The sequence below is a fragment of the Meles meles genome, chromosome 1 (assembly GCF_922984935.1).
Source record: "Meles meles chromosome 1, mMelMel3.1 paternal haplotype, whole genome shotgun sequence".
Taxonomy (NCBI): Eukaryota; Metazoa; Chordata; class Mammalia; order Carnivora; family Mustelidae; genus Meles; species Meles meles.
Window position 1 is genome coordinate 183,963,840 of NC_060066.1, and position 13,531 is coordinate 183,977,370.

The 13,531-nt window shown below is 48.9% G+C and overlaps 1 protein-coding gene across 1 annotated transcript in view; it reads right to left on the reverse strand.

Annotated features, from left to right (window-relative positions):
- Positions 1 to 8,579: 8,579 nt before the first annotated feature.
- Positions 8,580 to 13,531, reverse strand: part of RIMKLA (ribosomal modification protein rimK like family member A) — a 33,287-nt gene continuing 28,335 nt past the window's right edge. The window contains exon 5 of the mRNA XM_046028169.1: positions 8,580 to 12,327. Coding sequence (XP_045884125.1) covers positions 11,837 to 12,327 — 491 coding nt within the window. The 3' untranslated portion in view covers positions 8,580 to 11,836. The remainder of the gene's footprint in view (positions 12,328 to 13,531) is intronic.

The following is a 13,531-nucleotide window of genomic DNA, read 5'->3' on the forward strand; positions in this document are numbered from 1 at the left end:
ATATGCCCCCACAAACATACAGTTTCAGTAAGTAACAAATGCTTAAATAAATACTAGCAGTCTTTAAAAGCATATGGACAGGGGCACCTGGGTAGCTCAGTGGGTTAAAGCCTCTGCCTTCGGCTCAGGTCATGGTCTCAGGGTTCTGGGATCAAGTCCCACATTGGGTTCTCTGCTCAGCGGGGAGCCTGCTTCCCACCCCCCCCCCCCCACTGCCTGCCTCTCTGCCTACTTGTGATCTCTCTCTCTCTGTGTCAAATAAATCAATAAAACCTTAAAAAAAAAAGCATATGGACAAGGTTACTACTGAAACCATGTTATGAACCTGGGATTACAGATCATAAAATTGTTGTGCTTTGCTTGCAAACCTTTGTAAGGATGGTAGATCCCCCAGAACATCTTAACGAACGAGGCAGTGACGAAAGGCTATTCCCAGTTCGAGTCAGGTTTCCCCACAAGAAACAAAAGTGTACATGGGGGAATGCGGAAGAAAGCAGCCCAAAGTGAATGCCGGAGTCTTGGTTTACTTTGTTCTGGTTGAGCAAGCCATGGGCATCGCGCCCTCAGGCGAGAAGCCCTGGAATCCGACAGGGTCTGTGAAGGGGGAAGAGCGCGCATTCAGACTGGGGCAAGGCGAGTTTGAGGAACTGGTGAGACATTCCAGGAGAGATGAAAAGGGCGTGCAGTCTGACATTAAGAAACTGAGGTTCAAGAGAGAAATTTGAGAGTATGACGCAGATGGTAGTGAATACCAGGGAAATAGAGATCACCTACGGAAGAGAAGAGAGACAAGGAAATGCCCCCAAACCGAAGGATTAATGGAACGAACCCAGCAGAGGAGGCTGACATAATTTCAGATTTCTCCAGACTGTTCATGCAAAAAAATCCCCTTGTACCTTTTACCCAGATTCCCCAAATGTTAACATTTTATCACATTTGCTTTATAACTTTTCCTCTCTATATAGTCACTGTTTTCCAAACCATTGGAAAGTTAAGTTGCAGACCTGATACCACTTTACCCCTTTACTTGATACACCAACCCTGAATGTGCATTTTCTAAAAACAAGGACACACTCATCAGTACAATCATCAAAATCAGGAAATTAACATGGATATGACACCATCAGATAATAAAATACAGACCTTATTCCAGATTTCACCAACTGTCTTCATGTTCTTTGTAGCCAAAGAAAATCCCCCGAGCAGGCAGGACATCAGCCACCCGAGTCTCGGTCAGGGGTGTGCCCTCAGAGGGGACGGGACGTGCTGCTGCTCAGATGTTCCGTCACGTATCCCAGGAGGAATGCAGCTAAAATTTTCTAACACACAAAGAGGCCCAGGGTCTTTGGGAGATCTGAAGAGCTGGATTCCCCGAGGCTGGTAGAAGAGGGAACCCTTGGGAGATGCCTCTTCCCCGATTTAGGAAACCCCTGCGGGGAAAGGACACAGCATAGGAGAAGCCGTGGAGCGGGTCACCCTGAGGCAGCCAGGTGCCTCCAGTGGCTCGGGGGCTGGGTGAGTCTCAGGGAAGACCCCGGGGCCCTGAGCAATAGGGGAAGGGCCTCGTGGGCTTGTCCTTGAGGAGAGGAAACCCCAAGATCCAATGGCTTGGGAAGGTGCCTGGAACCAGCTGGTGCCCCTCCAGGGGTGTCTCCGCTGTGGGCACAGTTTCTGCCAGAGCCAGAGTCAGGAGGGGCGGGAACCAGTCACCACCCTTTCTTTTCTTTTTTATTTTTGTTAAATTTTTTATTCTTTTATTAACATATAATGTATTATTAGCCCCAGGGGTACAGGTCTGTGAATTGCCAGGTTTACACACTTCACAGCACTAACCCTAGCACATACCTTCCCCAATGTCCATAACCCTACCACCCTCTCCCTACCCCCCTCTCCCTGGCAGTCCTCAGTTTGTTTTGTGAGATTGAGAGTCTCTTATAGTTTGTCTCCCTCCTGATCCCATTTTGTTTCATTTATTCTTTTCCTACCCCCAAACCCCCCATGTTTCATCTCCCCTTCCTCCTATCAGGGAGATCATATGATAATTATCTTTCTCTGATTGACTTATTTCACTAAGCATAATACCATCTAGTTCTATCCATGTCGTCGCAAATGGCAAGATTTCATTTCTTTTGATGGCTGCATAGTATTCCATTGTATATATATACCACATCTTCTTTATCCATTCATCTGTTGATGGACATCTAGGCTCTTTCCATAGTTTGGCTATTCAGTGACCACCCTTTCCTTGTACCTCCTGCCACATCCCATACCATGGTCCACAGGCAGCCAATTGTGAAATGACCAGGGGAATTTGACATAGAATGGCAAGTAGATGGTACCAAGGGATTAGTGTTAGTTTTTTTAGATGTGGTAAAGGCATATGGAAATGTCCTCTTTTTAAAAAGAGATACAGGCTGGGGCTCCTGGGTGGCTCAGTTGGTGATGATGCGTCAGACCCTTGATCTCAGCTCAGATCTTGAGCTCAGGGTTGTGAGTTCAAGCCCTGCATTGGGCTCCATGTTGGGTGTGGAGCCTACTTAAAAAAAAAAAGAAGAAGAAGAAGAAGATGCATGCTCTTGGAGACTGCAGGGGAGAAAGAGATGTGGTGTGTGGGATTTTTTATACGCGTAAAGAAAATAAATGAGTAGAGGTAGTAAAAATAGAAAATCTTGGTAATTTAAAATCTGGGTGGTTTACTAAACTATTTCCTCTACTTTTGTGTCCTTTGATTTTCATATAAAATGAAAATAGGGGCGCCTGGGTGGCTCAGTCGGTTAAGCTTCTACTCTTAGCCCAGGTCATGATCCCAGGGTCCTGGGATCGATTCCCACAAGGGGCTCCCTGCTCAGCGGGGAGCCTGCTTCTCCTTCTCCTTCTGCCACTCCCCCCTGCTTGTGCTTTCTCTCTCTCTCTCTCTGTGAAATAAATTAAAATCTTTAAAAAGTAATAAAATAAAATAAAAAGAATAAAAGGAGATACATAGGCACATTCCCCAGGGTTTGGGTCAAAGGTTTGGGTCAAAGAGCATATGAGTGGTAGGACAGTGGCATCCCCCAGATCATCACTACAGCCATCAAGCATTATTCCTGCCAATCTCTTGCCTCAGGCTAGATTCCCTGACCCTCACAAATCGGGGAGCAGCCTTTGTTCAAGGGTGTCAGGCCTGGTGCTGACCAGAGTGTGTTGCTAAAAGGTCTTGTCACTGTTCCCAGGAAGACGTGTGAAGTGTCATGCAAACACAGGTCCCAGTGGGCGACTCGGCCTGACCCGGGAGCCTTCTTCAGGTGGGTCCACAGATTCCTTCTGTCCCCCTGAGGCCCGTACGGCGCCACATGGCCATTGCTAATGGCTTCCAGCTCTCACTTGCTTTTCAAATCTCAATTCCAATGTCAGCGCAGGAGAGAGCATGGAGCAGGCCCGTGACAAGCTCATACCATCTGCATTAGAATTTCCTCCCTCATCTTGACAGTTGAGCACTGGCGATATTACAATTCAGACGCCGTTCTGCGTTTGAAAGGAAAATTATGTTTTTTCAGAGTGCAGCTGGTGTGCGAGTGAATAGGATGGAGTTTCTGTGAAGCTTTTCCCTCATTTTATGATATGAAAATAATAAAATGTCGCTTCAGCATGGGGCTCTTGCTTCAAAAGAACAACCAAGAGGCGCAGAGTTTGGAGAACAAAGGCAAACAAAGCATCTTGTTCCACAGTAATCATTTTAATAAAAAGCAAAGACAGCAAAACAATCATTTATAAATGATTTCTTCTCTCTTGGAAAAGTTAATGCTGTTATTGCTGTAGAAACCACTTGGAAATGAGCTCTCTCGGTGCCTACTTAAGACATATTCCTTGTTGGGTCGCTTGGGTGTCTCAGTCGTTAAGCGTCTGCCTTCGACTCAGGTCATGATCCCAGAGTCCTGGAATCGAGCCCCGCATCAGGCTCGCTGCTCTGTAGGAAGCCTTTTTCTCCCTCTCCCACTCCCCCAGCTTGTGTTCCCTCTCTCGCTGTCTCTCTGTCAAATAAATAAATAGATCTTAAAAAAAAAAAAAAAAGATATATTCCTCGTAGCCCATTTCCAGTTGGCCGGTTACGCGGGGAAAACGACAAGTCAATTTCCTGGAGGGAAACTGAGTCTATAGTGAGCCAGAACTTGCAAATCACTCCAGAAGCGTAGGCACAAACGAAACACATTTCTCATGCATGGAAAACAGAGCCAAGATGAAACAAGCAGAGAAGCAGCGTTTTCAAGCCTTTTTCTTGGGTCAGTTTTGCACATTCTACCAGCACACCTGCTCCAAGAAATCCATCACCCAGGGCCAACCTCCCCAGAACGACGTGTTTCAATACTCGTGTGGCTCCATGTCTGTCTCGGCCACCAGGAAGCAACAGGGTGCTGGTAAATGTTTCACAACCAGCCCGCCAGTAGCAGAAACTTGATATGGGGCGTCTGCCCATGTCTTGGGGGTGGATATCCCACCAGGGCTGATGTCAAGCCTCCAGCGTGATGTCACCGAATGTTGGCCTTGGCAGAGACGCGCAGCAGCATGCCCTTCATCCCTTCATTGCAGGGATTTTTTTCTGCCTCGAGGATACGACAGCATAACCTCGACAGCACGGATAATAGAAACATGGAGTAAAATAATTGGGAAGTGATGAGCATTGAGTATTTAATGCCTCTGTTTTTAATGTATTTTATTTTTTTGTAATATGCTTTCATTGTAGGTTGATATCATTTCTCTTTCTTTCTTTCTTTTTTTTAAAGATTTTATTTATTCATTCGACAGAGAGAGAGATCACAAGTGGGCAGAGAGGCAGGCAGAGAGAGGGGAGGAAGCAAGTTCCCTGCTGAGCAGAGAGCCCCATGTGGGGCTCAATCCCAGGACCCTGAGATCATGACCTGAGTCGAAGGCAGAGGCTTCAACCCACTGAGCCACCAAGGCACCCCCCCCCTTTTCTTTTAAAATGATGGCTGTGTTTAAGAGCCAGCTTACTAAACTCCTGCAAACGCTCACGATCCCCTCTCCTGGGCCAGTGCGAGTGGGCTCCAGCACCCCGCTGGCACGGGGGCTCCCCTTCCAGGGGAGACTACAGCACACCAGCCACCTGCCAAATCCCGTCTTCATAGACACCTCTCTTGCTTCTACGGAGGGATGGGGAGCCCCAGCTCCCCTTACAGGAGATGAGCATTCTTCCCAGACACGAGATCCTGGGAGCCTCCTGCAGGACAGGCGCAGGACAGCGGGAATATTGGCGACTTCCATCTGATCTCAGGGCTCTCAGCCCTGCCAAGTCCAGATGGTGCTGTTGGGCCATCGGAGCTCCCTGCACAGCCCTGGCCTCTGTTTGACAGATTTCATGCAAGTCCCCGGCACCTCCTCCTTCCATCCAATCAAAGCCAGCAAACCTCATACAGGAAAAGCCCAAGAAACCAGGTGCTAAATCACCCAAGGTCAGGCTGTTTGCCAGCTTCCCAGCCTCCCAGTTGTCCGAGGCAGCCTTTCCTTCAAATACAACATTAAGGCAAATGCACCATCTAGATCTCACACTATAGCATCCTCGGATCTCAAGGGCAGACGGGAACTTCCAATGGTGAAGCCGCGACCACGGCAAGAAGCAGCAGCAGCCAGCCCTCCTCCCCCACCAGCCATAAAGCTGCTGTCTGCCGGCTCTCCTCCCTTGGCACAGAGCCACAGTCACGGGCGGGAGCTGCTTGTGATTGCTGACAGCGAGAAAGAAGCTGCGGAAAAAGCTAGGCATGTGGCTCAATGCTTCATGTTCACGAGTGTGTGTATCACCTTTGTAGGTAGAGAAACGAAGGTTTGGCAAGATCAAGAGCCTCTCCCAAGACCACACGAGCTATAGGTTATGGAGTCAGGCTTGGCACCAGGGCTGTCTAACTCAAACTGGCATTATTGACGTTAGCCCGTGTTGCCTGCCACGGAGCGTGAAGACCCTGGCGGCGGGGACTCTAGTTGCTGCTGTGCCTGGGTTAACGTAGTGCGAGTCAAAAATGTGTCACCTTGAGAGATGACGCTGGAGTTCCTCTTGAGGGAGCCATCTTTGTTTAGGAAAATGCATTTGATAAGCCACCCATTGGGGAAGGAAAACTCTTGAAGGTAAGGGCATTGGCAGGACTCAAGCTAGGAAAGGAGTGGCCATGCTGCTACAAAGGAGAACATCAGTGGATTTGGTTTGTCCCAAGCAGGGAGACAGGTGGGGTGCAAGGTGATGGGCTCCTCGGTGGTGTATCCAAAGAACACTTACAAAGGGGGTTCCATGTCTGCATTTCTGTAATTTCTATCTCCTCCCACATCACTGCAACACACATGTGCCCACACACACGGGTGCATTTGAATTTCGTGGTGTGTGGAAATGGGAGAGAACTGAGCTTCGTGTCATTGATGGACTGCAGGGAGGAGACCCTGTCATGGCTTAAAATAAGGTAGAAGTCTGGCGTCAGCTGTGGCTGCCCAAGTGTCAGCGCCTTGGAGATCACAAACATCCAAGGGCACAGTTATCAGACGTGCCTGGATCTCAAGGGCTCCGTGGGCCCCAGCTGACGTATGGGCTGCAGGAGGGAAGAATCTGGCCTAGTGGCTGGCCGCAGGTGAACGTGCCGTGGAACTGAAGTGGGAGGACACTTCTTTGTGGCTCATGGCCGCTGGAACATGGGCCTCAATCAGGACCCCCCACTGGAGTGCCCGGCGGGAGAACTTTGGGGCCTTCAAGCCCTTGACCTCCGCGGAGGCCCACAGAGGCCTCCACACATCCAAGACATTCCCCAGTGGGGAAATGCCAGCCACAGGAGCCTTCAGCCAGCTCGGCGGGGGCCTCCCCCTTCTCGTTGAGCACAGATCTGGTGAGCTGGGGCCAAATGATTTTGGTGGGTCTGAAGGCCCGGCCATATACCAGCTTGCACCCTAGAAATCTCATATGCACCTCCAGGGCTCTCCAGCCATCCAAGAGATGAAGCCTACAGAGCCGGCCCATCACACCACGTGGATCCAGAGAGGCTCAGCAGGGGAAAGGGCCGAGGGTGAGTCCCGGATGACAGCAGGTGCTAAGCACCACGGAAGAACACCGCCACCTCGGGCGGTTTGCTAAACTAGAATGGGGAACGGGACTGCCCGCATCCCAGCGCCACTGTGGACTAGCTAAGTGACCTTGGCCCCTAGGATTCAGATCCTCCATCTATAAAATGGGGACTGAACTGGCACCCAGAGTGTTGTTACTCCTGTGTCCTCAAATCTGGCTTGATGGGGCACCTGGGTGGTTCAGTCGGTTAAGCGTCTGCCTTGGGCTCAGGTCATGATCCCAAGGTCCCTGCTCAGTGGGGAGTCTGCTTCTCTCTCTCCCTCTGCCCCACTCTGCTGCCCATGCTTTCTCTCCATCTCTCCCAAATAAGTAAAATCTTAAAAAAAAAAAAAAAAATCTGACTTGTTGGGTGACTTTCTCAGTGTTGCCTCGGAGCCACAGCGAACACCGAACGGCGCACTTAGACTACCAGACAGGGTGGGGACACCAGGAGAGTGCCACATGTTGGCATGGGAACCACACCAGGAGAAGGAAGCTGAAAAGCTTGAAGGAACAAAGTTGCACTTAGCTGTGTGTTTTAGAAGGGAGGGCTGCAGGGTCTGGCCTGAGGCTTGGAGTAGAAGCACAATATGGTTTTCAGGAACGATTCCAACAACATATTCCTGAGTTTGGGTGGGTGGGTGGGGGGCAGGGAGGCTGCCTTCCAGGTAAAAGCATTTTAAAGTCATGATCTAATCTCGAGTCACAGAGAAAGTCAGAAACAGCACGAGGCTTGCTATTAGCCTGTAGCAGCAGATGGAAGGACATGAGTTTCAGGGACAGTGACAAAGATGACTGTTGTCAGGGCCCATCCCCAGACATCTGCAGAGACTGACAGCAAAGAGAAGCCTCAGCTGCGGGGGCAAAGGGAAGCATTCGGCTGAGGTGCCCTGTTCCGCTGGCTTCGGGTTCACTCGGCCGTGGCTCCTCAGACCCACCCAAGAGCACTGTGGCTCCAGGCCTGCCTGCCCACGGTTTTCTGCAGAAGGACCAGCTGTTACCTGGGGGACCCTGGAGCCCCCAGCAAGTCACCTCCATCTCCCTGCACTTGCATCAGGCCCAGCATTCGTCAGGACTTAGGGAAGAGCCAAGGCATGTCTCTCCCACTTCCCCAAAGCTAACGAGAATCCGTGTCGTTCATTTTCTTTATAGTTTCAAGGAACCCTTCCTCGAATGAGTACGTGTGCATCATTCTTTCATTTAAACAACCCCCAGAAGAGCCATTTCCTCTTCCTTCTCCCTGGAATTTTAAACGATTCCAATTTCTTATTTCTTCCCCTGAAATGTCACAAAACTACCCCAGGACCTGTCTCCTTCCCTTTCCTCCTCACCCCATCTGCAGCTGTCACAGACTCCCGTTAGCTGGGAGCAAGGAGTCTGCCATGGTGGTGGTGAAGACCTTATAATCCACTTTCACTGTTTTATCAGGTTTTAAAGACCTAACGTCCTAGACCCACATTCTCGAAAACCCATACCCTGCAGCGATCAGACAGATAGCATGAAGACGTTTTTCCCAAGTGCAGAATCATATATATTCTGAGTGATGGAGCTATTGGCAATCAAGTTTTGACCAGTTTCAAGATGCTACTATCAGGTAATGGGAAGACCGTATACAGACACTGCAATTTATGTTACATTAAGGAAGACTGTTAGTTGGTATAGGAGAGTCAGGAGTTTCGGGTTCAGGTTCAGATACATCCAGGAGGCTGTGTGGATACACTGAGAGCCTTACTCCTTCCAGGTGGTAAAGCCCTCCGAGAAGCTGCATCCTTTTTTCAGGCCCCCTACTGCTGTTTACTGTGCTGATGCCAAGAACTCATGGCCCTTGACTCCCTCAGAAGAAGGATGATGAGAAACTTACAAAACCAGATGCGGGAGGTGTTTTTCTACTACCTCCCGCACGGTGCACAGTCTCATCGATCCACTCACTTCAAGCTCAAAGCACCCTCAAGAGGTAAACCGCCATCTCCCCGATTAGAAGGGGAACAAACGGGAGGCAGAGCCTCCCGGATTGCGCAAGGTTGTCAGCTCTTTAAGGGGAGAGCCAGAACCAGGAACTGGCTCTGTGTCCCATGCGCCTTCCTTGAAGACAGCTGGAATGAGTGTGGCCTAGACCCATGACCAAGGCTCACAGGGCCCATGGCCGGTCTGGGAAATCCAGGGGGAGGCGGGTGTGTGGGGAAGCGGGAGCTGTGATCCAGGTGTGATCTAGCTATCTCTGCTTCTGGGCTGGGCTAGATTTCAAGCAACGGTGCCAATGACTGTAGATGTCACTAGCAGCTGGAAGACGGGCCCTCTTTGACAAGTCAATCCGGAAGCACCCTCTCGGTGCTCCGCTCGGGACAGGGCCTTCTAGCGTCCTTTTAGGTCAAGTGGGGAGACTGGGCTTACACTGAACAGTGGGAATGAGTGAATGCAGCTTCCAGAAGGTCATCACTTGGTTCAGATGTTTACACAGAAAGTGTTCGGACAATTCCAACAAGAACAGACCTAGAACTATCCTTCTAAACCCACCCTGAGTGGTAGAGGTAAGGTAAATGTCTTAACCTGCATAAAAGTGAAGTATTATCGTTTGTCAACTGTACAAGACACATTACTAGAGTTACAACTGAGTGGCATGCACCCTATGCTGGAGCATCTGAACTACAATTGTGTAGGACGGTATCTCCAGGACATGGAGCCGAACGTTTTCAATTGTCTAAGTGTTACCTGGTGAGATGTGCTTTTAGTCACAGTAATTTAAAAGCCAATTTCAATACTTCTATGTGTTGTGAAAAAAATGTGAATAGTTTTGACTTTATACACATTTTACATTTACAGCAGAGTAAATACAGGAATTTATACACCCGAATGGGTGTTGCTGCCTTCAAACTAGTCACCTGGGGAAGATGGACGACGTTTAGTCCGTGAAGCTGACCTTCACTCAGACTATCTCTAGAGCCCTCCTTGGAAACTGTCCACTTGTACACTTTCTCATTGTTATCCTTTATGGGTAGACTTACTTTTTAAGGGATGATTTTTTTTTTTTTAATAGCCAAAGAGCATTAGAAGGTAAGTCTGAAAAATAAAAAGAATGACAGAGTTTGGGACCACCTCTGGGGAGGGGTGGTGTGAGAACTGAAGTCTGATTATAAGGCTGTGAGGCCTCTTGCCTTGCAAGACCTCAGAGATAATTCCAAAGAGGACTTCTATCTGTCCTGGGCACATGCAACATCACAGCTCAAGAGTATAGTCTCCTAAGGAAATGACAAGGATTATGGCAACCTTGAGTGCTTACATTTTAGTGTATTTGGTTGAAAAGGGAGCCTTGCTCATTCTCATACTTCACAGAGCAGAAATGGAAAACTCCATCTCCACGGTGTCACCCAAGGGAAGGATCATCATCTACTGCTTAAAGAGTTAAAATGAGGGGCGCCTGGGTGGCTCAGTGGGTTAAAGCCTCTGCCTTCGGCTCAGGTCATGATCCCAGGGTCCTGGGATCGAGCCCCACATCGGGCTCTCTGCTCCACGGGAAGGCCTGTTTCCTCCTCTCTCTCTGCCTGCCTCTCTGCCTAGTTGTGATTTCTCTCTGTCAAATAAAGAAAATATTAAAAAAAAAAAAAAGAGTTAAAATGAAAAGCACTTGGTGTCCCGCCTACATTATCCAACCGCCCTCCCCCTCAAGGTGCAGCGAGTAATTCCTGAGTCTCCCCAGTTTGGAAAAAGTGGGTAAAGACAGGTCTCGGGGACCTGGCCAGGACTAGAATGTCAAGGCGATTAGAGTGTGTTTCCAATGGCTCTATCTACCCAACAGGCCCACTACACCGATGCATACAAGAAAACCTTCTACAGCTAAGCAGCACGCCAAGTTTAGGAGAGAAGGGGAAAATGACTATCTTCCAGTAGCTTTCTGTGATTAAAAACCCACCGGCTTCTGGATGACAAATGAACAGAGTCCACTGACAAGAAAGTTCATGGCGTTCAATTCTAGTGCACGCGTAAGAAATAAAGTGTGTGGCCACGAGCTCGTTGAAGTGCATCTCCAGCTGAGGCCAAAGGCAGCAAGGTGCAAGAGGCTGCTGGGGCTGGCATTAGTTGAAGCAGGGGCTGTAAGTTCGGCGTGGCAAAGCAATTTGTAGGAAGCCCCAGTTCCGCAGCAGGAGATCTGCCAACCAGTGACGTCAGATAACGCTCGCTCTCAAACCTTCTACAAAGTGCTTCATCGAAAATGCTAATGAGGAAGCTCCCTAAAACACCATATCCTGAGTGTCAGAGAAATATGGCCAAGATGGTGATTTGACGGGGAGCAGAGACTGAACTGCGTATTCTTCAAGCATCACACACACACACACACACACACACGGCGAAGAGCTCGTTAGTGCAGTCGTGTTGCGTCTCTTCCGCACCCCCTTCCACCCGGTGGTGGCTCCTGAGTGCAGCGCTTCCGGGACCCGTTCTGAGTTCCTGGGCTCTGCTGCTAACAGCCAGAGGCAGCAGCACAGTCAGCGCCTTCAAAGGCAGCCGTCGCATCCAAGTGCTCACGGCAGACCTCGGTCTCCAGCCGACGGCTCGGGATGTTGCTCTTGGTGAGTGTTTTTGTATTAGTCTCTGTAAAAACCACAAAGCTAAGCCATTTGCTTAAATCATCGTTAGAAAGAATGCTGAGTGCCCAGATGGGATTTTCTAGTTTCTGTGCAAATGAAATCACATTAGTCCAGATTTTATTCACTCAAAACTATAGGGAAGCAGTAGGATTTGGTTTAAATGCTGCCAAAAAGCAGGAATTCACTTAAGTTTTAATTCGGAAGCAATCCTGTTGTTAATGTTGTAGCCGGCTTCGGGCAGCACGGGGGGCGGGGCCCCTGTTGTGCTCACTGAGGAATCCCGGATCTCTCCCAGTTCAGGCTCACTCTCACTAGAGGTAGACCCATTGTTGATGGCGTAGACGCTCTCTGCAACTCCCTGAGCTGAAGCGCAGCCATCTGGCTCTTTCTTCTCCCTGGGACTGGATAGTCCTGGGAGGACGGTCATCTTGCCAGTCTGTCTATTGGGCAGCAAGGACATGGTGTAGTCTGCGATAATGCCACCCACATCTAAATTGCACGCCTGGTCGAAGGCTAGGAAGCCGACGTTGGCGTTCGCCTCACACACCACAAAGGAGCCGTCGTCCATGATGAGGAGATCGATGCCACAGAAGTCCATGCCCAGGATATTGGACACCTGAATAGCCAACTGCTTGCCTTGCTCTGTCAGCGGACACATGACACCCACACCGCCTGTGGGGAAAGCACAGTGACATAATGGTGACGCCAGACACCAGGGACATGATGACCCTTCAAAGAAGAGACGAGGCCATACTGAGGCGGGGCAGGGAGACAGCCATTCTTATTACTCACAGAAGATCTGCCTGGAAATCAGGACGCCCTTTGGGAAAACAATAGGGCCATTTCTTATCTAAGAGTTTTTAAAATGTTTATTTCCTCTGACCTACCACTAAGGAAATAATCTTATGTAATGGAAAAAAGCTTTATGCACCAAGATGTTGATGGCAGGGCTATTTAAAATACTGGAAAATCAAAATCCTGAGACATAATAGGCACTCACTAAACATTTGTTGTAAGTAAATGAAAAACCACAAATCTCCCGCAATAGAGGAAAGCAGCATGTTTTACAATCACGAATAATAATGCTCGTAGAGCGCTGGTGATCCCATGGAAAAATACTTGGGAGGATTTAAGACTGTGCAGCATGACCACAACTGTGCGAAAGATCTTGCCGGAAAGAACAATACACAAATGTTAACAACGCCTGTCTTTAAAGGGTGGGATTAATGATAAGTATCTTTTTCATTGGATTTTGCCATGTTCTCCAAATTTTCTATGTGAAAATGGATTCCGTTTGTATAAAAAAGCAAAATTAACATTACGTTGGGGTGCTTGGCCGACTCTTGAATTCAGCTCAGGTCACGATCTCCAGGTCGTGGGACTGAGCCTCACGTCGGGCTCCACGCTCAGCATGGAATCTGCCTGAGATTTTCTCTCTCTCCCTCTGTCCCTCCCCCCACCTCTAAAAAAAATATCTGAAAAAAAATTAACATTAACATTATGGAAAGGCTTATGAGACAAAATCCTATGCCAAAGAGAGAAAGTCTGACTGCCCTCACCTACGACAGAGCTAACCTCAGGTTCAATAGTCTCCTTGGAAGGACTTAAGACCTATATTCTAAGGTCCAACAACTAATGCCTTCACCTTAACAGGTCCCTTCCCCACCTGTTCGAATGCATAAAGAAAAGGCTACAAAAGAGTTTCAGACTAGCTCACCAGGAAAAGCAACAAGGAAAAATGGCAAAACCATCTGGTTCCTACCTCGTTAAAGAATGCATATCATATGGTGACTAAAAAAGACAACATAAAACACCAGGTTCCATGGGGTGGTACGACACACGAAAAGGAGATGCTGGGTACTCAGCACTGTGTCAG